The 26,963-nt window shown below is 41.6% G+C and overlaps 1 protein-coding gene across 10 annotated transcripts in view; it reads right to left on the reverse strand.

Moving 5' to 3' along the window:
- Positions 1 to 26,963, reverse strand: part of TANC2 (tetratricopeptide repeat, ankyrin repeat and coiled-coil containing 2) — a 361,571-nt gene that overhangs the window by 13,623 nt on the left and 320,985 nt on the right. For 8 of the 10 annotated variants that reach the window (XM_019466614.2, XM_019466612.2, XM_019466611.2 and 5 more), the window contains 10 exons: positions 22,267 to 22,389; positions 21,416 to 21,652; positions 16,605 to 16,790; positions 14,231 to 14,324; positions 7,672 to 7,805; positions 6,364 to 6,487; positions 2,005 to 2,180; positions 1,557 to 1,689; positions 971 to 1,000; positions 45 to 136 (listed from right to left, as the gene is read on the reverse strand). In XM_019466614.2, coding sequence (XP_019322159.1) covers positions 45 to 136; positions 971 to 1,000; positions 1,557 to 1,689; positions 2,005 to 2,180; positions 6,364 to 6,487; positions 7,672 to 7,805; positions 14,231 to 14,324; positions 16,605 to 16,790; positions 21,416 to 21,652; positions 22,267 to 22,389 — 1,329 coding nt within the window. The remainder of the gene's footprint in view (positions 1 to 44; positions 137 to 970; positions 1,001 to 1,556; positions 1,690 to 2,004; positions 2,181 to 6,363; positions 6,488 to 7,671; positions 7,806 to 14,230; positions 14,325 to 16,604; positions 16,791 to 21,415; positions 21,653 to 22,266; positions 22,390 to 26,963) is intronic. The other 2 variants (XM_019466615.2, XM_019466610.2) reach the window with 1 other exon arrangement.

Here is a 26,963-nt window from a genome sequence, read left to right on the forward strand (position 1 = left end):
GTCAGTGGCTGCTTTGAGGAAACTTTGTTCCTTCCTCCTCTCACCTTATAAAACATGTCCCCCTCTTCCATCAGCTTGCTCAACAGGATGATCATGATGTCTGGTTTGGAGGTGGCCATCGCCCATGTGGCTGGACCTGTAGTGTACAGGATGCATGATGGGTAAAAAACTCAGACAATGTAAGGGTGGTAGGAAGCTAGGTGAAAAAAACATCCTGGGGGAATTTCTGCTGAGAGAACAACTTGCTCCACAACAATTTCCTCATCTTTCAGACCTGGGAGTATCTTAGGGACTCCCACTGCCAAGAAGCTGCGTTGGATTTGTATTCACCTTAAAATAAGAATATCTGAACTGTCTGAGCCTGCACCACAGGAGGGCAGCAAAGCCTGTGTGTTGTATTTGGGCAGGCCATGGCTAAGTCTGGAGTTATTTTAAATAAGGTAATCGGGAGAAAGAGTTTGCATTAAATGTCACCACAAGATTTAAAAAATCCAAAAAGGGCAATTTATTTTAGAACCTGGGACTCCAAATCCCTAGCTGTTTAGTCTCTTAATTTAAAAATCTGTACTTTGCAGAAGGGGAACCATTAAAGATTCTAAAGGCTCCCTTAATTTGTAAGTATCAAATAGGCCTCCCTGGGATTTACTCTGAAGCAGGAGTACAATTTGAATGTCAAAAGATGTGAAACAAGCCAACATTATTGAGGACGACTTTACCCACAAAGAGAAAGAAGAGGTTAAATTGATTAGTTTATAGACACCTGAATTATTTACCAACTAAGCTTTTCAGGGTTAGTTATCAAAAGTTCAAGTTATTCTCTACAACAGTCATTAAAAAAAATCTTCTTTTAAGGTGAAGTAAATTAAAAGATTAGAGGTGTAGGGAACTCATGCAGGCTAAATCAAAGAGGAGAAGGCAAAGCTGACCAAGCCATCAGACCACGCCTGATGCTGACAGCGGTGAAATATACCTCGTGGGCGACTCGGTAACGTCTGACAACCTTCAAAGAAAGGAGAAAACAAAAAGTTGTAGGAGAGGAAAAAAAAATGGATGAAGGTGAAAAAAAAAAAAAAAAAAAAGAAGGAAAAAGCAGCAGTGAGAGGCAGGCAGCAAAAAAGCCAGCATATCAGCCAACCCTTGCCTACAGGTCTGTGGGATGGGGGAGCAGGTGGGACAGCAGCAGCAGGGACTGCAGAGTCGGAAGCACATACAGAGCAAGGGAAAGCAGAGGCTCAGGGCAGCGCAGGGATCGAGGATGCTCACAGGGCGGGGCTGGCACAGAGGCATTAGCACCAAGATGTGCTTAGAGTAGCCTCCCGGTCAAGGCTACGTGGGGCATGGCAGATAACCATGTGATTCTGGACACAGAGTAGTGTAGACCATGGCTCAGATGGTGCTTGCTCTGGGCCAAGAGCCTTTCTGTTCACTTGGACAATAACTGGGCCAGGGCAGAGGGGAAACTACACACACTCACACCAAACACCCAGGGCGGCCAGACCACTGGACCAGTCTGGCCCCTGGGCACAGATGGTCAGCACCTTATTCCTTTCTCCTACCTATCTTGGCTCCTTTCTTCAGAAGAGTGACAACAACAGAAGTGTTCCGGCACCCCACAGCCCTATCCAAAGGGCGCATTCCGCTATAGTCAACATGCTCGATCATGGCCCCGTGATCCACCAGGAACTGGACCTAGGACATGGATCAAGGAGAACAGTTAACACAAGTGCAAGGGCTCAGCGCTGCTCCACTGAGTCTGGCTGCTGCCTGGACTTTATTTAATCACAGGTCTAAACCAGGCTGGGACCATGGTATTTACAGGCCATTCCTGTATTCTTCGTCTTTAGTGGTGTTTTGAATATTCCTGTCCTCTAGCAAGTAGGGATTTGAGAACCTTCTATCAGGAATCATCTACATGTTATTCTACCCTTAACCCTAGATAACATTATGGACGGAGAACCTTCCCTAAGATCCCTATGACCCAGAGGCTTGTTTAAAGGCACTCACCACCTCGGCATCACCATAGAAAGCTGCCAGATCCAATGGGGTGCGGCCATTCTTGTCAGCATGGTCCGTAGCGGCTCCATTATCCACCAGAGAACGTACTACTGAGAGATGACCCTTCAAACAAGCCCAGCTGAGGGCTGTCAGCCCTTCTTTGTCCATGAGAGCAATGGAGGCACCTACAAGAGTAAGTATTAACACAAGCCTGAGGAAACCCGAAAAACATGAAAATTCAGAGCAGGAGGGAAAGCTGGTACTTAAGGTGTAAGCTCTGCCAACGCACAGCTTTGTTTCTGGTATGTGAGTGGTCTTTCAATAAAACTGTTAAAAAAAAATGATCCTACAAGCTTTCAGTAGAAGAGAGCCCAGTCGTTTTTACTGGGTATTCCAGGTCCTCCACAATCTACCCCCAAACTTCCTCTCTATGCTTAAGTTTCATTACATTACACCACTGGGAAAATCCTCTACTTGGGCCGAATGGATGTGCTCACTGCCTCTAGACTCTCCCACAATATTCTGTATCCTCACTTTTGGTCATGTTTGCTTTCTCATGGGGAATCTTTTCCTTCCCCATGACCTGCCTCACTTCTACCCATTCTCTAGCAACCATTTCAAAATCCCCCTATTTCCAGGAAGCTTCTGATCACTGTTACCTCATCTTGAATCTGCATATGTCACCTTATTCCGTTATTAATCTTTTTTTACGTATCCTACTTGCATGTAATAAATTCTCGATGAATGTTTTCAGAACTCAGCAAAAGTCTTCCATTTGTAGTAGTATAAACTCCTAGAGAGGATCTTGTAAAACAGGAGGAGCTCAGTACATGTTTATTATTGGTGATAGTACCAGGCCACTTTCTCCCTCCCTAGAATGTGGGGGAAATGAACTCACGGGAAGAGCCTGAGCCCAGGCCACAAGGAAATTCAGAGTTTAATTAAACTTGTCAGCCTTCAGTGATCCCATCCCCACTCTCTTAGCCTCTTTGGTATTCTACATCTGTTTCTCTTCAACATTTGTATTTTCATCTCTAAGGATCAAGCACACTTGATACACTGTTTTGTAATTAGTCTAAAATTCAATATACATTTGATTCTTAGACTAGACTGTAAGCTCTTGGATGGCAAAGAGCCTGTCATTTCCTGGCTAGTTGTGAAGAGTACCTAAGACAATTCTTTTCACACAGTTGCCATGTTATACTAACTAAATTAGGATCAGCTTACTGCATACAGAATACTTTCCAGGCTGCCTCCTCAGCTGGACAGGATTCAGATGTGAGATGTGCCACAGCTGGGCTCAGGGTCTACTTGGCAGTTACCCGCCCTATCACCTTTGTATCCCTAGAGGTCAGGCAACCAGACTCTGTGGCTTTCCACAGCAGGATGAAGGGCTAGAAGGTACCATACCTCTAGCCCTTATGACAGCCATTTATGTATAGGGTTATCTTGTCATATATTGCAATTAAAACACTGACTCTAACACAGAATGGATTTGAATGTGGGACAGAACCTAAGGAGTTTTCTCAGATGCAACATCTATAAATTCCCTGGACAGAGCCTCCATTGGTGGAAGAAGCAGGATAAGAACGTTCTAGATGTATGTTACAGATAAGCTGACCTTCCATAGAAGAGGAAAGCTGGAATTTAAGAAATTAATTGGAGATACACATGAAATAAACCCGTATATTCAATTTACATCCAAAATTCAGTATGTAATCTTCCTCTTCTCTCTTTTCTTTCGTTTGCAGTTAATGGAATTACACCTCTTCCAAACATCCATTTTAACATTCTGGAGTTAGCTTCAACTCAACTACCCTTCCTACATGTAATTGCTCTTTATATCCCAAATCATTTTTTGCACTTGGCCTTTCTGTTCTATTCTAACAGCTACTGCACCTGGATTAGCGCCTCATTACTTCTCATCTATTCTATTACAATGCTTCCTAATTGATCCCCTGGTCCACTCTAATTTCTCCATCAAATCTACTATTCACACTACTTCCAGAGTGATTTTTTTTAAAGCACAACTCTGGCATCAATTCTCTTTTAAAAAACCTTGAAAGGCTCCCCATTGCCTTCAGAATTAAGCCAAAACCTCTTTTAATCTGTTCCTTTTCAGTTTCTTTCCACATACGTTTCCAATTTTACTTCCCAAGAGCCGTCATGAGTTCACTGGACAACTCGCATATTTCTTTAAACCTGTTGTGTGTTGGTTCTCCTCCCTAACTTTTCATTTACGATCCCCTCCCTAAAACAAAACATTTTTCCTAGTCACCTTTCAAGGTCTGCCCTTTCCTAACTGAAATACCTTTATGAGAGCTCTTAGGATTCTTGGCTTTTCAGGTATTTTTGTTCCATTCCTTCCTTCCCAGATTACAGACTCTTAGAGGGCACAGACTTATAGTGTGTTAGTTAAAAGAAAATCACTCACTGGCATATCACTAGAATAGTGTTCTGCGAATAATGTGGGCTACATACCTGTTTGTAGGGTTTGTTGCTTTAGTGGAAGTCTCTGAATTAAGTGTGAAAAAATGAAATACTGTGGATCCCTGACTTATGATGGTTTGACTTACAATTTTTCAACTTTACGATGGTGTGAAAGTGATTCGCATTTAGTAGAAACCATCCTGCGAATTTTGAATTTGGACCTTTTCTCAGGCTAGTGACGTGTGGGGACGGTGCTCTCTTGTGATGCTGGCTAATATCCGTGAGCCGCGGCTCGCCGGCAGCTGCACTAGCATGAGGGTTAACGGCGGATACACTTCTAACCATTCTGGGCCCACACAGCCATTGTTTTTCACATTCAGTACAGTATTCAATAAGCTATACAAGATATTCAACTCTATTATACAGTAGGCTTTGTGTTAGATGATTTTGCTCAACTGAAGGCTGATATAAGTGTTCTGAACACGTTTTAGGTTGGCAATGCTATGCTATTATGTTCTGTAGGTTAGATGTATTAAATGCATGCTGGACTTAAGATATTTTCAACAAGATATTTTAAACTTGAGTTTATCAGGACGTAACCCCATCATAAGTTGAGGAAGGTCAGTAGTACAAAGACCAGCATGTCTGCAATGGTAAGGGAGAACAAATCTCTGGAATCTGTGTCTGATAAGCTTCTATTGGCATGTGACAGACACTGTGCAGTGATCTGAAGGTTATCAGTGGCTGAAGAGGTCCTGCCTTTTCCAGCAGACTTGGGTTGTTCTGGGACATTTACTCATGCCACATCTTATCCTGAGAATCTAGGTACGCCCCTTTTTCTCCCCCAACCCCTTCTTGCCAGAAGTGAGGATAGATATCATGAAACCAGACTTGTTTGTTGGCTTGTATTGGGGAAGCAAGAACCACTTTGTACACTGGAAGAGCAGTTCTCTGGTTCAGACCCAGTGTTATGAGTCTGAGGCTGTGGAAACAAACAAATCTTTGGAGGATATAGCTAAAGACCCAATAAATCTTTGGCTGAGTTTTAGTTTGAAATCTTAGAAGAAACCTTGTTTTCTTCCTAACTCAACTACCTGCTGTTGTGCTGGCCTGGGTGTGATTCTTCAGGGGGCTGGTTTCCCTGAAGTGTGCATGCCCACAGATGTAATTATCGATGTTTAGGTCCAGTTTGCTTAGAGGGAAGGCTATCTGGAATGGAATCATTAGGCTCCTCACAGTCGACTACCTTCTGCTTCATGTGAATGCTCAAACTCCACTAGATGGTACTGTAGAGTCACGTGCGACTTTCCCACGATAGAAGTCCACCATCACGCACCTCTGTTTTGTACAGGTGATTGAGGTCAGAGCAATCAAAAGGAGCCTGAAACGCTTTTGAAGGTGGTGTGACTACAATCTGCTTTATTATTTCCCATTCACCAGGAGTATATGAATGTTGGTTAATGTCAAAGGAGTTTATTACAACAGGAAAATAATAATATCCTGATTTCTCATATAGGGTCCCACTGTCAGCAACCGTCTTAATCTCTGTCTGCCTCCTCTGGATACAAGAAAAGTATTAGTTGTGCAGGCCTACAAGATAACTGATAAAGAAAAACTGCAGTCTTTGGAAGATGAACATCTGCTGAGTGTATATTAAAAAAATCAAAGTTTGAAGATTACAGATTTGAGTTAAAGAACTTAGAATATGTTAGTTTGATTAGAATACCAAAAATCCCTCAAGCCATAAAGAAACAAAGACTATCAGAGTGAAAGGGTCCGACTGTATCCAAGAGGAGAGGAGACAGACCTTCATATTTTAACCAACTAGATGAATAGTATCTATTCTTAACATCTCTTAGACTCCATCACTGGAAATCATGAATTCCTTGGGTTGCTATAGGCACTGACCATCCCCAGCTCTGGGATCCCAGGACTGACCTTGTGCAAGTAGAAAGTCCACAGTTCCTAGATGGCCTTCAGAGGCAGCCATCATCAGCGGGGTACGACCCTGCTTGTCTGCCATGTTGACATCAGCGCCATGGGTGAGTAAAAGATCAACAATCTGCAAATGCAGAGAAACAGGGACAAATTATCCAGGAAGAGCTGCTGGGCAGACACATGCATGTTGTTGCCTACACTGTGGAATCTTGTCCTGCTGTACAGGTGAGTCACCTCTGCATGTAACTTTCTGCTGCAAGAACTCCCTCTAGTGTCTGCACAGTGCTAGTACCACGTGATTTGATGTCTGACTCTTTAAAGGATAGCCACATGAAAATCCAACTGTGTATTTCTGACTCAGCCCCTGAGTAAAAGAGAATTTAAGATAAAAAAGGCCAACACGTAGACAAAGATGATCTCATAATGGGAGCTCCAACATAAGTCACTACTTATGCCAGTGCCCTTTTATTGATCTGTAGGGGTTGTAAGCCTACCTGTGGTGAATACTTACGACTGAAGGGAATATAATAAAGTGTTCTTGATAACTCTTTAATACTGTTTGGCTTCTAGAGCCTTTTTTTCTACACAAATACTTCCAAAGATTAATACCAATATGCTTTCTTTTCCATCCTAAGTGTATAAATTAGCATTTATCTGGAATTCAAACATCTGGAAAGACTGCATAGCTAGAACTTACATACACCACATTTTCTTTTGGCAAGCCTGAGATACCTGCAAGCAAGCTAGCAGGGGTCTGTTGGGGTATAAACCTTCCAGAGAACCTGTGGATACTGTGAGGTATGAGAAGGAGTCACTCCATGACCAGGCCAAAAGTAGCTAGTCCTTCTATACAATATAGATCATGATGTTTAAAAAAAATTTTTTAAACATTTATTTATTTTTGAGAGAAAGAAAGCACAAGCAGGGAAGGGGCAGAGAGATTGAGAGACACAGAACTGGAAGCAGGCTCCAGGATCTGAGCTGTCAGCATAGCGCCTGATGCGGGGCTCAAACCCACCAACTGTGAAATCATGAGCCGAAGTTGGATGCTTAACTGATTGAGCCACCTAGGTGTCCCCCGCTTTCTTAAAATTTTTTTGATGATTTTTTTTTAAATGATGATGATTCTGAATGTTAACTTTCTGACATATTCTCAGTTAACCAGAATATTAATAACAAAGGCCCAAGTCGTCAAACCTGATGATGGCTGAGTAACCCAAACTTTGTGATTTTTTTGCTCTCGGCCTCAGAGGGCCCTGTCTAGAACTCACCCCTATGTGAGGGATTGGAAGTAGCTGCCCTGCTTACCTGCCAATGGCCCTGGCGGACAGTGCTGAATAGGGGCACTGCCCCTCGGCGGTTTGGCTGGGCCACTGCTGCCCCCTGTTCCAAGAGCAGACGACATACCTCCAGTTTGCCCCTTCCAGCTGCAGCTGTCAGTGCTAAGGGCAGAGAACACAGACTGAGAACAGGTGGGGCTTGTCCTCTCTAGCCGTCTATGTTAAGCACAGAAGTACATCTGTGTTTGATTAATGTAACTGCTACTTTACCTCCAAGAATAATGATATTAGCCACTTTTACCATGAAGGAAAAATTTTTAACATTTATTTGTTTTTGAGAGACAGAGAGAGACAGAGTACAAGTGGGGAAAGGGCAGAGAAAGAAGGAGACACAGAATCCGAAGCAGGCTCCAGGCTCTGAGCTGTCAGCACAGAGCCCAACGTGGGGCTCAAACCCAGGAACCCTAAAATCATGTCCTGAGCCAAAGTTGGATGCTTAACCAACTGAGCCACCCAGGCACCCTTCCACGAAAGAAACTCTTAAAGAAAAATCATCAATAAAATCACATTTAAATGGGCTCACAATATATGGAGACAACTGTAATAATAAACTTAGGATTAAACTTACTTGGTTTCATTTTTCCTACCTAGCCTGTCATCCTTGCTTTCGACCTCCCTCTTTTTTGGTACCTCTTCACTACAAACCTTTCACGGGTCTATCTATGCCTGGGTGGGATGCAGACAGAAGGGCCTTTGCAGAGTAAGGTCTATTTTAGAATTAGTCAGGAACCACTTCTGGCCAACCTCTACTCCTGGACCCTTAAACCTAAAGAACTAAAGTCAGGATCTGCAGGTCACAGGGGCTTGGGCCAGTTTTCATTTTTTTTTCTTCATTAGCTGAGACAGAAGTTTCTAGTACATTTGCAACTATTTTCATATGAGGGTCAGAACTGTTCAAGGTAATAGTCTTAAAGATGAGAGAAGAGGTATAACAAAGGTTCTTCTGAATACAAAATAATGGAATCACAGATTAGAAAAAAATAGCTACAGCAACTATAAGGGACACAGAAAGAAACTTAACATTCTTCTTTCTGGGCTGCTGTCCATCGTTCATGATCTTTGATAGAGTAGGGGGGAGTCCATGGGTGCCGATTTCATTCTTTGAGTACGGTTTCAATAGTTGCAAGAAGGATTTGGAGATATACTTTCTACTAAGTCCATAATTTTTTTAATATATATTTTTTTAACGTTTATTTTTTTGAGAAAGAGAGAGAGCACAAGACAGAGAGAAGGGGACAGAGGATCCAAAGAGGGCTGTGCACTGACAGCAGAGCCTGATATGGGGCTCAAACTTGTGAACTGCAAGATCATGACCTGAGTCAAAGTCGGACATTCAACCGACTGAGCCACCCAGGTGCCCTATTAAATCCATACTTGAACAAATATAAATTTTTCATTTGACCATGGGGTCTCAAATGCATAGGTTCAGTGTTTTAAAAAGAATGCGGATAGAGTCAATTTTCCCAAATTGACTTGGAAAACTGATGTGGTGATCAGCAAGTCTTTCCTTTATTATGGCTACCTACTCCAAAGACAAATCAGAAAGAGACAATATTTGGTAAGTGCAGATAATATTTCAGTGTGCAAATGTTGGTATCTAATCAGGGAAGCAACAGAAATTCAAATCAAATGGTCACTTGAAATTTTTTTCATTGAAGGCAATCTGTGGCATTTTTGCCTTTGGGCTTGGTCAAATTCATCCACAGTTAACTCATATGCAAAGCCAAACTAACTACCTGTAGTTTCCACTAAGATAAACTTCAAGTGATCTTTTCTTCCCTCAAGGATAAGAAGGGCTTATGAAGAAAAATGTGACAGTTTTAGAAGATGTATTCACTCAAACTAGATGTATCTATGCCTTGTCTTATGTGTATTTTCAGTTTTATTTTTGAACTGCTAACACTGTCATTTCTGTCCTATTCCTCACAGGAGGGTAGTGGCTTATCTGAGATGAGGGTCATTTCCAAGCCCTGAATGAGTGAATATAGGTATCAGTGGGTATGATTATTTACTTGAAGTTTTGTCTCTTGTTCCTTACATCAAGGTGATCTTCCCTCTTTGCCAAGTTCATATATCTAACAGTTCAGGAAAAACAACAAGAATAACAACACTGGAATTCTTGGGTGAGAAAATAAGAGTGGCTTAAGAACTTGACTGGAAATCATGTTGTACACCTTTAAGTTTACACATGTTATGTGAAAATTATATCTCCATAAAACTGGAAAAAAAAGAACTTGACTGGGGTAGACACTTGTTAGGAATCTTAAGAATCACCTTGTTGGTACATAAAATAAATGATTGGGAAATTTTCTAACTCTTACTTTCTGATTCCATCTAAAGTAGCTATGAGGTGATAGGGCTGCAGCAAACCTCCCTTTTAATTCTCTGGGTATGGTGGGGGAGGGTAAATACACTCTTTTTCACGGAAGAATTTATAGCCTGCTGGAGAAAATATAGACGGTATTTCAGAATCAAGCCTTTCACCCATGATGCCAGTTTATAGAACACTGTTGAGAACGTACAACCAGTGCCCATCTTGAAAGCTAAAATTTATATTGTTCACTCTAACCTGGAGTTAGACTGCTCTGGCTGGCCCATTTCAACTCACTGGATAACACATTTATATGAGAAGGAATGTTCCATTTGGCTTTTTTCTTTGTTGTATCATCTCTGTTGCTTAGGTTATGATGTAATTTGGCAGGAATCTCCAGCTGATAGCTGGACATGGCCATTAACACAGCTGGCCAATTTCATCTCAGAACAACACAACTATGTAAAAATGGGATCTGTATTTTTCAAAATCCAAGAGCAAAAAACTGCTCTGGCTGGATTTTATAGAAGTCTTATCAGAAACTGTTAAAACTTTTTGAAAGAAAGAAGATTAAGGTAAAGCCAGTTCTATAAAACAACAAACTGATTCTTAGAGCAAACAGCAGTTTGGAGCCAAATCTCCTCCTAAAAGACCAGTAACAGAATTTGTTCCGTAGCCTGTCAGCATCTGATGAGATTATCTGACATAAATGGTCTTTTTTTCAAAGTGAAACATTTAAGGAGTCTAACGAGGCAGACAGGATGCAACTCAGAGTTGGGAAAATAGCCAAAGTCTCCTTGGATGGGATGGTGACACTAAGCAGAATGCAGCAAAGCAAATGGCTCTTCTGTTTATCTATTTTCAACCATGAAAGAACATAACACAGACGGGTCGTGCACGGCCAATGAGAGGGAGGTGGTTGGGGAGACATAAACTGATCACTGGTATCCAAAACAACATTAATTAAACATTTATTGAGCTATTTGTCAGACACTGACTGTCTCTGCTCTCAAGGAACTCAAGGTTGAGTAAGGATAACAGACAAATAAAAAATACACTACTATCCAGTGTATATGTTTTTGGAGGTAACGCAGAGAAAGAAGTGTCTGTGATCTTTAGGAAGAGATGTTAATCTGAGCTAAATGCTGAAAGAGAAATAGAAGACTTACAGGCATGCAAAGACAAGGCGAGGCATGCTAGGCACAGGGAGAGCACATAGGAAGTTCGCACTGATGTGGGAAACAACATGTTTATTGTTACTGGAGTTACTAGAGAAGCCAGGCAATAGATGAGGCTAGAGATCATGACTGGTCTTCTTAAGCTATGCTAAATCACTTCATTAATGGTTCAGGTGGTCAGTAAAGGGTGGTAAGCAAGAAAGTGACATAAACAGAGTGTGGCCCACAAAGATCACTTTGGCTGAAGTCACAAGGGAGATGAATCAGGAAAGGGTGACAAGATCAGCTAGGAGGCAGTTGCAGTAAGGCAGGCGAGGATGATAAGGGCATGAGTTATGGGCATCTTGTTTATTTTGTGAACCCTTCCTTCTTTTGGGTCATAGGATGGTTCAGGCCCTCCAGAGTTGCTAGAAGCTTTTAATGCTGGTCTTGGTCTATGCTCGTAAGACAAGGGAGAAGAGGGAGTGGTGAACAATATTGTCACCTTAACTGCTTTTCTTCTGTACTGTTCCATAAGAAGTCTATGGAAACCCTGTGGGATGGGAGGAGACCAGCCAGATGGTGAAGGGTGGATGTAGGCAGATACTATTTGGAAGGATAAAGAGGCTGCAAAAGGAGGACAAAGACAACTAGGATATTCTATTGACCTGCTTTTAGAAAACCCACTATATAAAAATTATATCTCAGTTAATATTTCACTATATGCCAAGATAAACTTCACTGATTCTAAGATGCACTTTTTTTCCCTTCATGTTTTAACAACTCTAAAATTGCAAGCAAGTGATGTGATAATAAAGAATGGTGGCATTTGATAGGCTGAGGGTTTCTTTCTTTGTAGTAGCACAAAAAATAATGGCTATATAGTTTCTTGCAGTTAGCGGTGCCTTAGAATTGATATAGTAAATGATACAGACTGTTGGGAACATCACAACCACTGTATTTTCCTGAGGTAAAAATTGTGTTGTTCAGACCAGGGATGTAGGTACAAGACCCAACGAGCTGGCTGCAGGTCACAGACCTTCATTCTCTATATAAAGGGGACATATATAAGATTTTGCCATTGGAGAAATAAAACATCACAGTTCGATGGGTCTTTATAAACTGTAAATGACTATGTGCTACAAGGTAGAAAGGAACACGTACGTATATTTAGTAAATCCATCACTATAGACTGAAAAGCAACTCGTAGTCTCTTCAATATTAGTAGTGAAGGTGTAGGGACATTTTTACATAGTGCGAACATAATTTCCTAGAAAATTTTCTGAAGCCAAATAACTGTTTATAGATCTATAAGTTATATTACAAATGCATGTTATTCTAGCTCTATTTAAAAAGCATTTTATGTTTATAATGCTTAAATTATCTCAATAAATATCAAGTTAAACACAACATAATTCTGATTACAAGCAAATTGACATGAAGCTTGGATTTTTTTTTTTTTACCATCTTGAGATATGGTCCATATTTAAATAAATTAATGTAGCAGACTTCGTTGCACACCTTAAAATGATGAGATATTTAAAAAGACCCGAGGCCACACAGTTTTAGTCTAATGAGAAACTCCTATCAATAAAAATAAGTCTTCCACTTGGTTCACTCCCTTCTTGAACATTTTTAAGAAATTCTTTCAAGTACAGCACTAAAATATGCTTGATATTCATCACTATGATTACTAGTCTTACAATTCCTATCCCCTATCACCATCAGGCCATATTTATTTATTTATTTTTTTGCCCTCCCCTGGGGTTCCACGTGGCTGGCCTGGCAACACAGTGCTGGGAAAGGTCGAACTACCGGGAAGTCCCAACATGTCCGTCCCTTCTGCAGCTCTGTTGCAACATACATACTCCAGAACTGCCGACATCCTGGTCAGTTCCTTCTCCTCAGTTTGTCCTCTAGCTTCCCGTAGGGGAGAGTCCTGGAGACAGCAGCTGTTTCCAGCTGCACAGTTTCCTTTAATCTGTCACGGGCTCTTAAGCTGCAGCTGCCTGGCATCTGTTCCCTTTGGCTCTTACAGAGGGAGGGATTGTTTGAGAAACAAATTCCTGAGCTCTGGACCATTCTACATGATGTTAAAGAAGCCATGAAACCTACCTATGATTTTTGCCATCAATGGAAATAAGACAATTTGATAGATAGCTCATTGTAAATTTTAAATGAATTCAAGTGCCTTCTTTATTTTTAGTAACATTCTGACTCTAACCAAAACACATACCCTTCTTGTTTAATAAAATATTCCCCCTAAATTGGCCATCTCAATATTGGTCTACCTCTGGCAAATATGATACGTATCTGCGGTGACTCTACAGCTTTCATTGCCCTGGTCTCATAAAAACACATAAAAGGTTACTAATGTTTCTCCAGATGTTCCAGTTTAGACTTGGGGGAAAGACAATAATCATTTCCTGCAAAGGCCACAAAGAAGAAACTTCTGTTGATGTGGTAAGTACCAAGCAATATAGAAATCTCTTGGCTACAGATCAGAAGGGACTGCCATGGGCTGTGCCTGAGAGGGTGGTCCCTTCATTTCGCATCCAGAGAGCAACTGTACTTGTAATGTAGCAGTGTAACCATGTCAGATACCACTCCGCCTGATAACACTTGGTTAAGCCGGAGGTATGGATACAAATTGAATCTCCCGGTTTACAACTGCAGGTGGAGCCATTTTGATGGGAGAAACATTTACACGTAACTACTGCAAGGATCACATAAAAGAGAGGCCACAACTATTTTCTGCTCCGGTTTGGCACACTGGAAGGAAATTTTTAGTCTTTTAAAAATATTTGGCAACAAGAACACGGTAAAGTTTTGGTTGAAAGAAGACTCCGGTGCTAATGATATAGAGAATCCAAAGGGAAAGAGGAAGAAGGCCATTGCTTGACTTTTCACTTTGGCTGAATCAATCTCCAGTACAAAAGCCATCGAGATGGAGACTACCAAAGGTACACCGGAAGAAAAATCAGGGTGTGAGATGCAGAGTGTCCCCACACAAATACAACACATTTATGAGAAAAGACAGTAATGTCCATGAGAAGTACCTGTCTCTCCCCAGAGACTGTCAAAGCTGTTGATCTGCGCTCGCTCTACTTCTTCTTCATCTTTTTCTGGAAGATCAAGCAGGTAGGAGACAATCTGAAACAAGAAGTTGTGTCAGCTCACACTTCAGGTGGGAAACTCTGCTACCAGCTCTAGCCTGTGAGGTTTGAAAGATACCTGGATGACCCAAGGGTGACAAGATCTCTTGCACACGAAAGAAATCAGAACTGACTATCCCAGCCAAGAAACCCAAAGCTTCCATGATGAGCATCTGTTTTATCGGGTACGGTTTTTTTTTTCAAAAAAAAATTGTTAATGTTTATTTATTTTTGAGAGAGAGACAGACAGAGCATGAGAGGGAAAGGGACAGAGAGAGAGAGAGAGAGAGAGAGAGAGAGAGAGACAGAGACAGAGAATCCAAAGCAGGCTCTATGCTCTGAGTTGTCAGCACAGAGCCCAATGTGGGGCTCGAACTCATGAGTTGTGAATCATGACCTGAGCCGAAGTCAGATGCCCAACTGACTGAGCCACCCAGGTGCCCCTATCGGGTACGGTTTCTATGTTTCTCTTCAACACCACTCATTTACATAGCATGTGGCTTTTAAAACATTTTTTATTCCTCGTATTTAAGTTGAAGAAGCAAGCCCTCATTCTCTCAATAAAAATACCAATAAGTAAAGAGAAAATACTAATCAATCAATAAAAACCAGAAAGCAAATATGGAGAAGATCTAGGGCTGTATTTCATCAGAGTACAGCAGTGATGATTTTTTCCTCTCAGAAATACCAAGACAGCTGTGGGGACAGCAAAGGGAGAATGACTACTGACATGAAAGCAAAAGTGACAGCTGTTTCCAGGGATCTGTCTGTAGAGAGAGCTCACAAACCCACTGATATTAAATATTCCAGTTTTACTTAATATCCCTTCGGTGGCACATCAGGTCAGTGGGCAGGGTAGCTGTGTCACTGCAGCAGCCCGTGCCCCGTGAGCCAACAGTTACTGGCCCGTGACAGCCGAGCATTGCATTGCCAGTTTTGTAAGCCGGTTGCTGAACGAAGGTGTTTGTTTAAAGTTAGGTAACAACCAACTACATTATATTAAAAACAAAGGTTAAAAATACAAAATTTCATAACTTCTTAATTATTTAACTACATTGTGCATTGTCTGTACTCCTGATCGTGTCTGTCTGGTGGAGACAGCACACAGTGGTGGTGTTGTGTCTTTGTGCATCTCTTCACAACCCTGTGCTCAGGGCTGTCACATGGGTCACTCTACATCAGCTGCGGTGGGAGAATTTACACCTTGGAAACTGGCAGACATTTCACATCAAGAGTTGATTTACTGCTAAAGCTCCAAGAGGTTCCAGTTTAATTAATATAATTGGTATGAGGGTAAGTAGTAGTTTAACATAGATCACATATCAGATTTAATGACAATAAAATTGGGAAAAGAGAAAATTGGAGTGTAGCTCCATTTGTAAATGATTGCTGAGATGCAACCACAGGTTGACTTAAGATATGAATTTCACAAAAATCGAGCATTTCATTAGAATTATTGTATATTTCATTATTTGTAGACTGTGTGCTATGTGTTCTTCATAGCCGTAAAATTTACACTAATTTTAAGTATGTACGTACATACATACACACACACACACACACACACACACACACACACACACACACACACACACTTCTGCTCCACTACACTACCCTCTTGGATCTTGGAGCTAGATGTTAAACATTTTCTGGCAAGTATCAATTGCATATATTTGCCACTATATTATTACTATCAGTAATAAGTAAATTAGCAAAAATACAGTTTGTACAGTGTTTAACAGTTTTCAAAAGCACCTTTCGTACCAGCTTTGTAAAAAAAGTATTTATTAGACCCATTTTCCTGACAGGAAACTAAAGTTCTAAGAGATTAGGTAAATTACCCAAGGTCCAGAGAGAATGAGTAGCAAACTGGGACTCAAACCTGGTCCTTCTGAGATTTCAAATGTTGTGCTCTTCCCTTTCCAAACCGCCTCCCCATGTGAATGCAGGTCAGTAAATAATCCTGAGGAGCCCAGTGTCACTGTCTGTTATATCAGAGTGGCAAGATGGGGAGGAATTAGACTAGCCGATTTCCAAAGTACTTTCCAACTCTCAAGTGCTATATTCATAATTCTACATATGCTGGTATTTGAGAATTCAAGTGCTTCATGGAGTTCAATTTCCTATTCCTCAAAGCAGTGACCAAAAAGCTAATTCATACTAATTAGGCTGGTAATTTTGTAATAATGCAACCCTTTTTAGCCTGTTTCCTCAGTCCTTCAATACACGGCTTGAAAAAAATCCCCCAAGTCCTCAACCTTATCACCTGTTTTCTTACCTCGGTGTAGCCCATGCTGGCTGCAGCGATGAGGGCCTGCTGGATGGCGTGGCTCTTCTTAAATACTCCTTGCTGCTGGCCGGCCATCGTCCAGTCACACTGAATCAAAAACTTGACAACCTCCAGATGACCTCGGAGTGCAGCATGGACCAAAGCGCACTGCCCATTCTTGTCCAAATGATCCACCTCGAGGGGAAGGACAGAGAAATGTGTGTGAACAAAGACTTGTGGCCGCACTTCTGATCCAGTCACACTGGCCCACTGCACACGACTACACTACCAAGAGTCATCCCTTCCCATATCCTGAACCATTCTCTAGAGAAAATCTAGAAAGTTCTCGCCTACTCAGGCTAGATCATTGCTGAGCTGTAACTCTGGTATATATCCCTCAGGGGAGAACTTCTTTTCATAAGGCCAGACTTTTGTTTTCACAGAAAAAGGGACCAAACAAACAAACAAACAAAAACCCAACCAAAACTCCCAGCTCCAGCTTTGTTTTCCTGAGATACATTCTCCTTTGTCCTCAAATAGTTCTTTTCAGACCAAGATTTGAAAGACTGTAGTTCTGCTGGCACAAAAAACTGTCTTTGAAATCATGAAAGGGAAGAAAAACATTCTGAAGCTCACATTTTTTGGTCTTCCAAAGAAGCAAAATACCTCATATCATGAATCATACTTTTGACCACCAAGCTTTGGCGGAGGCCACTTCTTCCTTCCAACGGGAGGGCGGAATCTCAAGGATCTGGCCAAAATGGCTAGCGGTACTTGGAGCTTGAGGCTAGACCATGTTCCAATAGCAGCTTTGCTAGCTGCAGTGGTGGTTACAAGTGTAGGTTGAAAGAAGAGCCTGGTTAAGATCAGTCTACCATAAGGTAGCTACAAGTTTCAACAGAAGAGTAGCCTCGTCTGGCAGGCAGGCTTCCAGGGGTAGTTAGAGCACCTGAAACGTAAGTTCTCCACCTGGTTCTCCCCAGTTTTAGTTCCACCCGGCAATCTATTCAACAAATGTTTATTGAATGCCTACCATGTGCAAAGTACCACACAGGATGAAAAGGTGAGTAAGACAGTAAATATAGATTCTGTTCTCAAAGACTTTCAACCAAGGTAGGGCAGGTGCGACCAATATAAACAAAAGCCTATCCAACAAGGAATAATAAATGTCATATGGAAAGTAAAAGTGCAATAAAACTGGAGAGAATTCCCAACTAGAATCAGGAACAGATTCTGAAGGAAAGGTGCTATAGTCTGAATGTTTTTGTCCTCTTGAATTGTATGTTGGATTTCTCGCCCCCCAGTGTAATGATATTAAATGGAGAAGTGATCAGTGTCCTAATAGAAAGGTCGCAGAGAGCTTGCTTTCCCTATTCCACTATGGGAGGACATAGTGAGAAGGTGCTGTCTATAAACCAGGAAGCTCTCACCAGATGCCGGATCTGCTGGCACCATGGTCTTGAGACTTAGTTTCGGAACTGTGAGAAATAAATGTTGTCTATTAGCCACTCAGTCTACGGTATTTTGTCATAGCAGCCCCAACAGACTAAGAAAAGGCCCATCTCAACTGGCTGAGATAGTTAATGACTAACTCTAGTTGTTGTAAGGTAAGGCACATGAAGGGGAAGTTTCAACTACAAAGTTGAGAGGGTCTTTTGGGACCAGGGTACGGATACTTCTGAATGCCAGGCTAAGTTGTCTGAATTTTAATCAGTAGGTAATGGAGAGTCATTGAGAATTTTCATGCGCATACTGTATTTTCAAAAACTAAGAGGATGAATAAAACGTGTTTTGGCTCATTGGAGAAATGATTAATTCCTGGGCTGGGGCATTACTAGTAAACAATGAGTATGGAACATCTTGTGGTGCCATAAAGCACAGAAACACTCATAAAATAATTTAGTGGAAGTTGAAAGGATACAGGAACCAACTTGAGGGAGGTCCCAAAGGCCAAATCTTGGGCAATTTGAGAAAGAAAATAAATAATAATGGTAATGGGTTACATAGGTCATAACATAACATAAATAAAGGAACCCATAGTGCTATAAATAAATAATCCAATACATACACGGGGGAGAAGGGACAACTCTTCTTTACATTAAAATTCTAATTAATAAATGTTGAAGGAATGAGGGAAACAGAAACTCGCCATTAGGCAAAAACACCATAGCAATCATTATTGCAGCAAGAATCTCTGACAGGTGGGACCCTAAAATCAGTGAGCAAAAGCATAAGAAACAAGCTGTCTGCCTAGTCTCAAAGCATATCCCTAAAAGATACTTCTTAATTACAAAGGGAAACACAGTGGCTTCAGAACTGAGAAATCTGGAAGGCACAGTCCTGCCCAAGGGAGAGAGGTTAGCATCCCTGGAACAGGGGATCTGACGATGAGGAAAGATCTATCTAAAAGATCTCTCATTGGGGTGCTTGGGTGGCTCAGTCGGTTGAGTGTCTGACCTCAGCTCAGGTCATGATCTCGTAGTTTGTGAGTTCGAGCCCTGTGTTGGGCTCTGTGCTGACAGCTCAGAGCCTGGAGCTTGTTTCAGATTCTATGTCTCCCTCTCTCTGCCCCTTCCCCACTCATGCTCTGTCTCTGTCTCTCAAAAATGATTAAATGTTAAAAAAAATTTTTTTTAAAGATCTCTCATCTAATGCTGAGAAAAGATCAACCTACAGATGAGGAACATTCTAAAAATAATAATATTCTACAAATAACTACAAATTCTTCAGTATTTTGGTGCTGATGCCATGGGAGAGAGTTTGAGGGTGGAGAAGACCAAAGGAGAGAATCTCCGTGAACAGTGTCATTAGGAGAAGGAAGAGAGAAGAGCAACCAGACAGGCAGGAAGGGAACCAGGCCTGTGCTACAAATTCTGGGAAATGTGTCAATATTGCCAACACTATGGAGAGGTTTAAAGGGGTGAGGAATGAGAAAAGTTACTTTACTTGGTGATTGGCAGTTGTTAACTTTTGAGAGTAGCTTCGGTTGAATGTCAAGAGGTTAGGTGTTTTGTTCGTTGGTTGGTTTTTAAAGATTTTATTTTTAAGTAATCTCTACACTCAACATGGGGTTCAAACTCACGACCCCAAAACCAAGAGTCACATGCTCCACTGATAGAACAAGCCAGGCATCTCCTCCGCCATTTTTTTTTAAGGAATATTTTTTATTAGGCCCTGAAAGAGATGAAAAGAGACTTTCTCTCTTTTTAAAAAGGCTTTATCACTTCTAATTCTCACGGTGACCCTATTAATCCTTTTGATGGATGCATATAGTGAGACAGAGGTTAAATGACTCATCCAAGTGCTCACGGAAAGTAAGTGTAAATGTAGGCTTTGACCATGTGACGTTTGATCCCAAAGTTTTTTATTTTAGTGACTTAACTCCTCTTTCTTTCATGGAGGCCAGACTACAAGTGGTGAAGGGGCAGTGAGGAAGCAGGTAGAGACGGCTCATAGGACAGGATTGGTGGGTGTGGAAGGGAAGAGATGGAGTGGTGCTTCCAGTCAGCAGGAGGGTGGGAAGTTGCCGTCTGGGTTACAGGACACATTCATAGGTTTGTTGAGAATTCGGAAAGAGAATGAAACGAAATGTGAGAGAAGAGCAACACAGCGATAGAAAACACAGGTGGAGCCAAGTGCTCTGGAAAGGAAGGGAAGCACTTCCTCCTTTGAGGCAGCGGTGAAGCGAGCGTAGGTAAGGATTAATAGTCTTGAGATGAAGGCACATTGAGATGAACTCAATCTCGGTAATGTAGGAGGGCAGGAGAGGTTGGGCAGGATCTTGGGAAGAATGCAAATGATTTCCGTATCTGCTCTGGGGAAAACGAGAGAGGGCTTAGAATGAGAACTGGGCCGTAGGGAAGATCCAACTGAGATCAGAATATGAGTTTGCAGCAGTAGTAACAAGGTCCAGTTGTTCTGTTTTTAGAGATGTTCATTCAAATGAGCAGGATTATAGGTGGACATTATAGGTCTGTGTCACAGTAAACATCTAAGGCTCTGGGATTTAACTGAGAGTCTCGAGTCCCAGTTCCCGAAAGTCTCAGGAGTCCCCCCCTTCCTCCCTGGTAAGAACACTGGACACCTCAGAATGAGGTCATACATATTACTTATATTTCACCGCAAAACCACTAAAATCGTCAGTTTGTTTTCAAGACAAACAAAATGCCACAAGGCTACAATTTTCCTTAGAGGCCGACATTTTTGAGACCAGCATTTTTCTTTTCACCAAAATTTTGAAAGAGTTTTCTTTCTTTCTTTTTTTTTTTTATCAGCAGCTCTTGAAATACCACGAAGCAAACACTTTTTCAGAAAGGTCTTCTGAGAATTAAAATACACCAGCAGAGACACTTCTGAGGGCATCTGAATCATGTTCTCCCCATACCACTAAGGCGCTGGTCCTCAAGGCTAGGGTCAGGGAGTCTGGCCCCTGTTCTCACCTCCGTGGCTAGTTTTCCTTCTCTACATATGAAAGGCTCAGAGTCTGTGGGCACAGTTCAGTTAGGCCCTCCCAGCGCAGGGTCTTTGCTCCTGCACTTCTCCTTCCCTCCTCACCCTGTGCCCAGTAGAAAACTCCTTGGCAGTTAGGTGGGGACTTTTTGTGGCTGCTGATAAACGCAGTTTCTTAAGTACCTCCCAGGGGTTTCAAAACTGTGTCCAGGTGTGGAATGGGCAGTGGCAAGTGGACACACACCGGGCTCCCTGTGATTTGCTCCGCTCTGCCTAGACTCGTGAGGTAACACAGGAGACAAGGAAGACTCGACAGCAGGGAGGGAGGAAAAGGGAGGAAAGGAAGAGGAGCAGAGTGGGGCAGCCATTACCTTGGCACGTTTCTTGCACAGCAGCACGACGATGCTCAGGTAGCCTGCTGCCGCGGCATAGCCCAGAGGAGTCAGGCCGCTTTCCGAAGACGCATCCACGTTGGCCCCAAACTCCAACAGCAGGGCCACCATTTCTGTGTAACCAAGATGAGACTGCACACACAGAATTGGAGCATTATTTAAAACCTCTGTCCGGTAATTAATGTTGGCACCTCCCAAGATCAGGAGTCGGCTGACCTGGAAAGAAGTAAACAGAAATTACACACAGGCCAAGATCAGTTGCAATCTTTCAGCCACCTTTAATCAAGTCCCCTGGGACCCCACAACAGCACCCAGCAGCATCTAGTAGCTGCCCTATTTTATAGTCTTCAGTTGCTTCTTTCTCAATACTTTGCCTTTAGAAAGGGTGGTAAAATGTCTCCTTTACATGAGCTGCTCAGTCATGAGCGCAAATGTCACCCACACAGTAGTTGTGTTCACGCAGTCTCTGCTAAGTGAACAACAGTTCAGAAAAGCTCCTACTGACACAAAGCCTACCTGAGATCAATTTACTGCCTAGAAGCAGGAGCACCTGATCCTATAAATCAGAGCCAGCTCAGAGAAGGTAGTAGTTTAAGAGGTCTGGTCTTCAATTCACAGAAAAAAATGCAACAATTTAAAATACATCCGATTATTACTGCTTCTCCGCCTTTTGGCTAAGACCAAGTGTAAAATACATTAGATTATCAATAAAAGACTGACTGGTAGGAGACAGTCTAAGGCAAGTCAAAGATCAATTAAACAGCCACTTAAATGTCCTAATTTTACTTTTGCACAGCTAATTCTTTAATCTGTCATTTACATGCATTTACCTTTATATTTGGAGTGTAGAGATTTCGTAAAGATGCCAATGCCATGGAAAGGCCTTCTGTGCTGTAGGAGATCCAGAGACCTTGGAGGATAGAGGAGGACACGCCAACTTTTTTACTCAAACCCTGAAAAAGAAATCAAGTCAATTATTAGCCCAGCTGAAGAGGACCGTCGGTAGTGAGTTAGTGGCCTCTAGGTTTGTTGTACTAATAAATGAGAGTAGAGTCTTGCCTTAACAATGTCCGTGGCCAGCAAAACCAATCTACTCATGGGGATAAAGACTAGTCCTGTGGCAACAAGCTAACTTAAATGGTCTCTATCTTAGCAGTCTCTGGCAACAAATCTACTTATTACCCCTCTTTTCTGCTATGCTGGATGTAATTCTTTCCCCACATCTTTTCTGACAAAGATAATGCAGTGTGGTCACTGATTTCCATCTTATTTTCTTCCTGGGCATTTGGGAAAAGATGTTTCCCAGCTTCCTTTACGGTTAGGTGGGCCATTTGACTGAATTCTGCCTGGTGAAGTATGGGCAGAAATAGTATGTTGCATCTAGGCTTGGCCCCAATCTCCCCCCCCCCCCCCCCACTTTCTATTGCTTCTCTTGCCTGCGGGCTGGAAGATCCAGCGGAGGAGTCTGAGGCCCTAGACTATTTCAGAACTACTACATGGAGGGAGCCTGCCTAATAATCTTCCCTGAACTGCAATGTGAGAGAGAAAAAACCATTCTCAAATCACTGAGATCCTACAGGTTTGTTACAGCAGCTAGCACCCCTCACCCTGACTAACACACCCTAAAGTGATCACATCTGTTCATCCCTACAAAAACAACATAGGTTTGATTGCCATTAGCAATAAATTTTCTCTAGTATGACTGAATAGGTCCCATGCATGTACTAATGTTTGCCCCCTTCACCTGGCTTCTCCAAAAGGAAGTCAGAATAATTTTGAAAATTTCTGGATAGTCATATATTCTCTGGCAATCATTTTACTCTTCTGCCTATATCTGGGTGAAGTGAGTTAAAGCGGGAAATCCTGAGGAAAGGAAGATACTAACAATGAAGTTTGGCACCTAATAAGTGGATCTGGGGAGGTATTCTCTTAAAAAACTTAAGCTACTTTTGCCTGCTTTGTTCCTTGAAATGCAGGTTGTTTTTGCCTAGAATACCTGCATATGTCCAAAACAGCAATTCATGGCCAATCTTATTTTATTTATACTCCTGCCCCTATTCCCCAGTCCCCATGACTGAATTATTTTGAAGCAAATTCCAAACATCTTTTAAGTTACTATATAACTATTTAAGTAAATGCCTAAAAAAAGATAAGGGCTCTATTTAAATTTTTATTTGAGAGAGAAAGTGAGAGAATGCTAGAGAGTGCAAGTGGGAAAGAGGCATAGAGGGAGGGAAGGAGGGAGGCAGGGAGGGAGGCAGGAGAGAGAGAGAGAGAGAGAGAGAGAGAGAGAGAGAGAGAGAGAGACAGAGAGAGAGAATATCTCAAGCAGGTTCCATGCTCAGCACAGAGCCCGATGCAGGGCTTGATCCCACAACCCTGAAGATCATGACCTGAACTGAAAGCAAGAGGGATGCTTAACCGACTGAACTACCCAGGTGCCCTGATAAAGGCTCTTTTTAAAACAAAGCTCAACATCATTATCATACCTAAAATTAACATGGACCCTATAATATCAAATATCCAGTGTTCAGATTTCCCTGACTGCCTCAAACAAAGAAATAATTTACTTTGGTCTGAATTGTGATCCATAAAAGGTCCATATGCTATAAGTGATTTTAAAACACTTTAAAAATATAAATAAAAAATTAGATATTCTTCTATTAATTTTATTTATTTAATGAAATTTATTGTCAAATTGGTTTCACCCAACACCCAGTGCTCATCCCAACAGGTGCCCTCCTCAATGTCCATCACCCACTTTCCCTTCCCCCCACCCCCCATCAACCCTCAGTTTGTTATCGGTATTTTAAGAGTCTCTTATGGTTTGCTTCCTTCCCTCTCTGTAACTTCCCCTGCCCCTCCCCTTCCCCCTGGTCTTCTGTTGAGTTTCTTAGAATCTACATATGAGTGAAAACATACGGTATCTGTCTTTCTCTGCCTGACTTATTTCACTTAGCATAACACTCTCCAGTTCCATCCATGTTGCTACAAATGGCCAGATTTCATTCTTTCTCATTGCCAAGTAGTATTCCATTGTATACATAAACCACATCTGTATCCATTCATCAGTTGATGGACATTTAGGCTCTTTCCATAATTTGGCTATTGTTGACAGTGCTGCTATAAACATTGGTGTACAAGTGCCCCTATGCATCAGCACTCCTGTATCCCTTGGGTAAATTCCTAGCAGTGCTATTGCTGGGTCATAGGGTAGATCTATTTTCAATTTTTTGAGGAACCTCCACACTGTTTTCCAGAGTGGCTGCACCAGTTTGCATTCCCACCAACAGTGCAAGAGGTTTCCCATTTCTCCACATCCTCTCCAGCATCTATAGTCTCCTGATTTGTTCATTTTAGCCCCCTCTGACTGGCGTGAGGTGATATCTCAGTGTGGTTTTGATTTGTATTTCCCTGATGAGGAGTGATATTGAGCCTCTTTTCATGTGCCTGTTGGCCATCTAGATGTCTTCTTTAGAAAAGTGTCTATTCATGTCTTCTGCCCATTTCTTCGAAACTGGATTATTTGTTTTTCGGGTGTGGAGTTTGGTGAGTTCTTTATAGATTTTGGATACTAGCCCTTTATCCGATATGTCATTTGCAAATATCTTTTCCCATTCCATTGGTTGCCTTTTAGTTTTGTTGATTGTTTCCTTTGCAGTGCAGAAGCTTTTTATCTTGATGAGGTCCCAATAGTTCATTTTTGCTTTTAATTCCCTTGCCTTTGGAGATGTCTCACGTAAGAAATTGCTGCAGCTGAGGTCAGAGAGGTTTTTTCCTGCTTTCTCCTCTAGGGTTTTTATGGTTTCTTGTCTCACATACAAGTCTTTCATCCATTTTGAGTTTATCTTTGTGAATGGTGTAAGAAAGTGGTCTAGCTTCATTCTTCTGCATGTTTCTGTCCAGTTCTCCCAGCACCACTGGTTAAAGAGACTGTCTTTTTTCCACTGAATTTTCTTTCCTGCTTTGTCAAAGATTAGTTGGCCATACATTTGTGGGTCCAATTCTGGAGTCACTATTCTATTCCATTGGTCTATGTGTCTGTTTTTGTGCCGATACCATGCTGTCTTGGTGATTACAGCTTTGTAGTAGAGGCTAAAGTCTGGGATTATGATGCCTCCCACTTTGGTCTTCTTCAATATTACTTTGGCTATTCAGGGCCTTTTGTGGTCCCATACAAATTTTAGGATTGCTTGTTCTAGCTTTGAGAAGAATGCTGGTGCAATTTTGATTGGGATTGCACTGAATGTGTAGATTGCTTTGGGTAGTATTGACATTTTAACAATATTTATTCTCCCAATCCATGAGCACAGAATGTTTTTCCATTTCTCTGTATCTTCTTCAATTTCCTTCATAAGCTTTCTATAGTTTTCAGCCTACAGATCTTTTACATCTTTGGTTAGGTTTATTCCTAGGTATTTTATGATTCTTGGTGCAATTGTGAATGGGATCAGTTTCTTTATTTGTCTTTCTGTTGCTTCACTATTAGTGTATAAGAATGCAACTGATTTCTGTACATTAATTTTGTATCCTGCGACTTTGCTGAATTCATGCATCAGTTCTAGCAGACTTTTGGTGGAGTCTATTGGGTTTTCCATGTATAGTATCATGTCATCTGCAAAAAGTGAAAAGCTTGACTTTATCTTTGCCAATTTTGATGCCTTTGATTTCCTTTTGTTGTCTGATTGCTGATGCTAGAACTTCCAACACTATGTTAAACAACAGCAGTGAGAGTGGACATCCCTGTCGTGTTCCTGATCTCAGGGGGAAAGCTCTCAGTTCTTCCCCATTGAGGATGATATTAGCTGTGGGCTTTTCATAAATGGCTTTTATGATGTTTAAGTATGTTCCTTCTATCCCAACTTTCTTGAGGGTTTTTATTAGGAAAGGATGCTGAATTTTGTCAAATGCTTTTTCTGCATTGGTTGACAGGATCATATGGTTCTTATCTTTTCTTTTATTAATGTGATGTATCACATTAATTGATTTGTGAATACTGAACCACCCCTGCAGCCCAGGAGTGAATCCCACTTGATCATGGTGAATAATTCTTTTTATATGTTGTTGATTTCGATTTGCTAGTATTTTGTTGAGAATTTTTGCATCCATATTCATCAGGGATATTGGCCAGTAGTTCTCTTTTTTTGCTGGGTCTCTGTCTGGTTTAGGAATCAAAGTAATGCTGGCTTCATAGAATGAGTCTGGAAGTTTTCCTTCCCTTTCTATTTTTTGGAACAGCTCGAGAAGAATAGGTACTATCTCTGCTTTAAATGTCTGGTAGAATTCCCCAGGTAAGCCATCTGGTCCTGGACTCTTATTTGTTGGGAGGTTTTTGATGACTGATTCAATTTCTTCATTGGTTATGGGTCTGTTCAAATTTTCTATTTCTTCCTGTTTGATTTTTGGAAGTGTGTGGGTGCTTAGGAATTTGTCCATTTCTTCCAGGTTGTCCAGTTTGTTGGCAGGTAATTTTTCATAGTATTCCCTGATAATTGCTTGCTTTTCTGAGGGATTGGTTGTAATAATT

Source organism: Panthera pardus, unplaced genomic scaffold (genome assembly GCF_024362965.1).
Source record: "Panthera pardus isolate Hobbes unplaced genomic scaffold, ASM2436296v1 HiC_scaffold_3, whole genome shotgun sequence".
NCBI classification, from domain to species: Eukaryota; Metazoa; Chordata; class Mammalia; order Carnivora; family Felidae; genus Panthera; species Panthera pardus.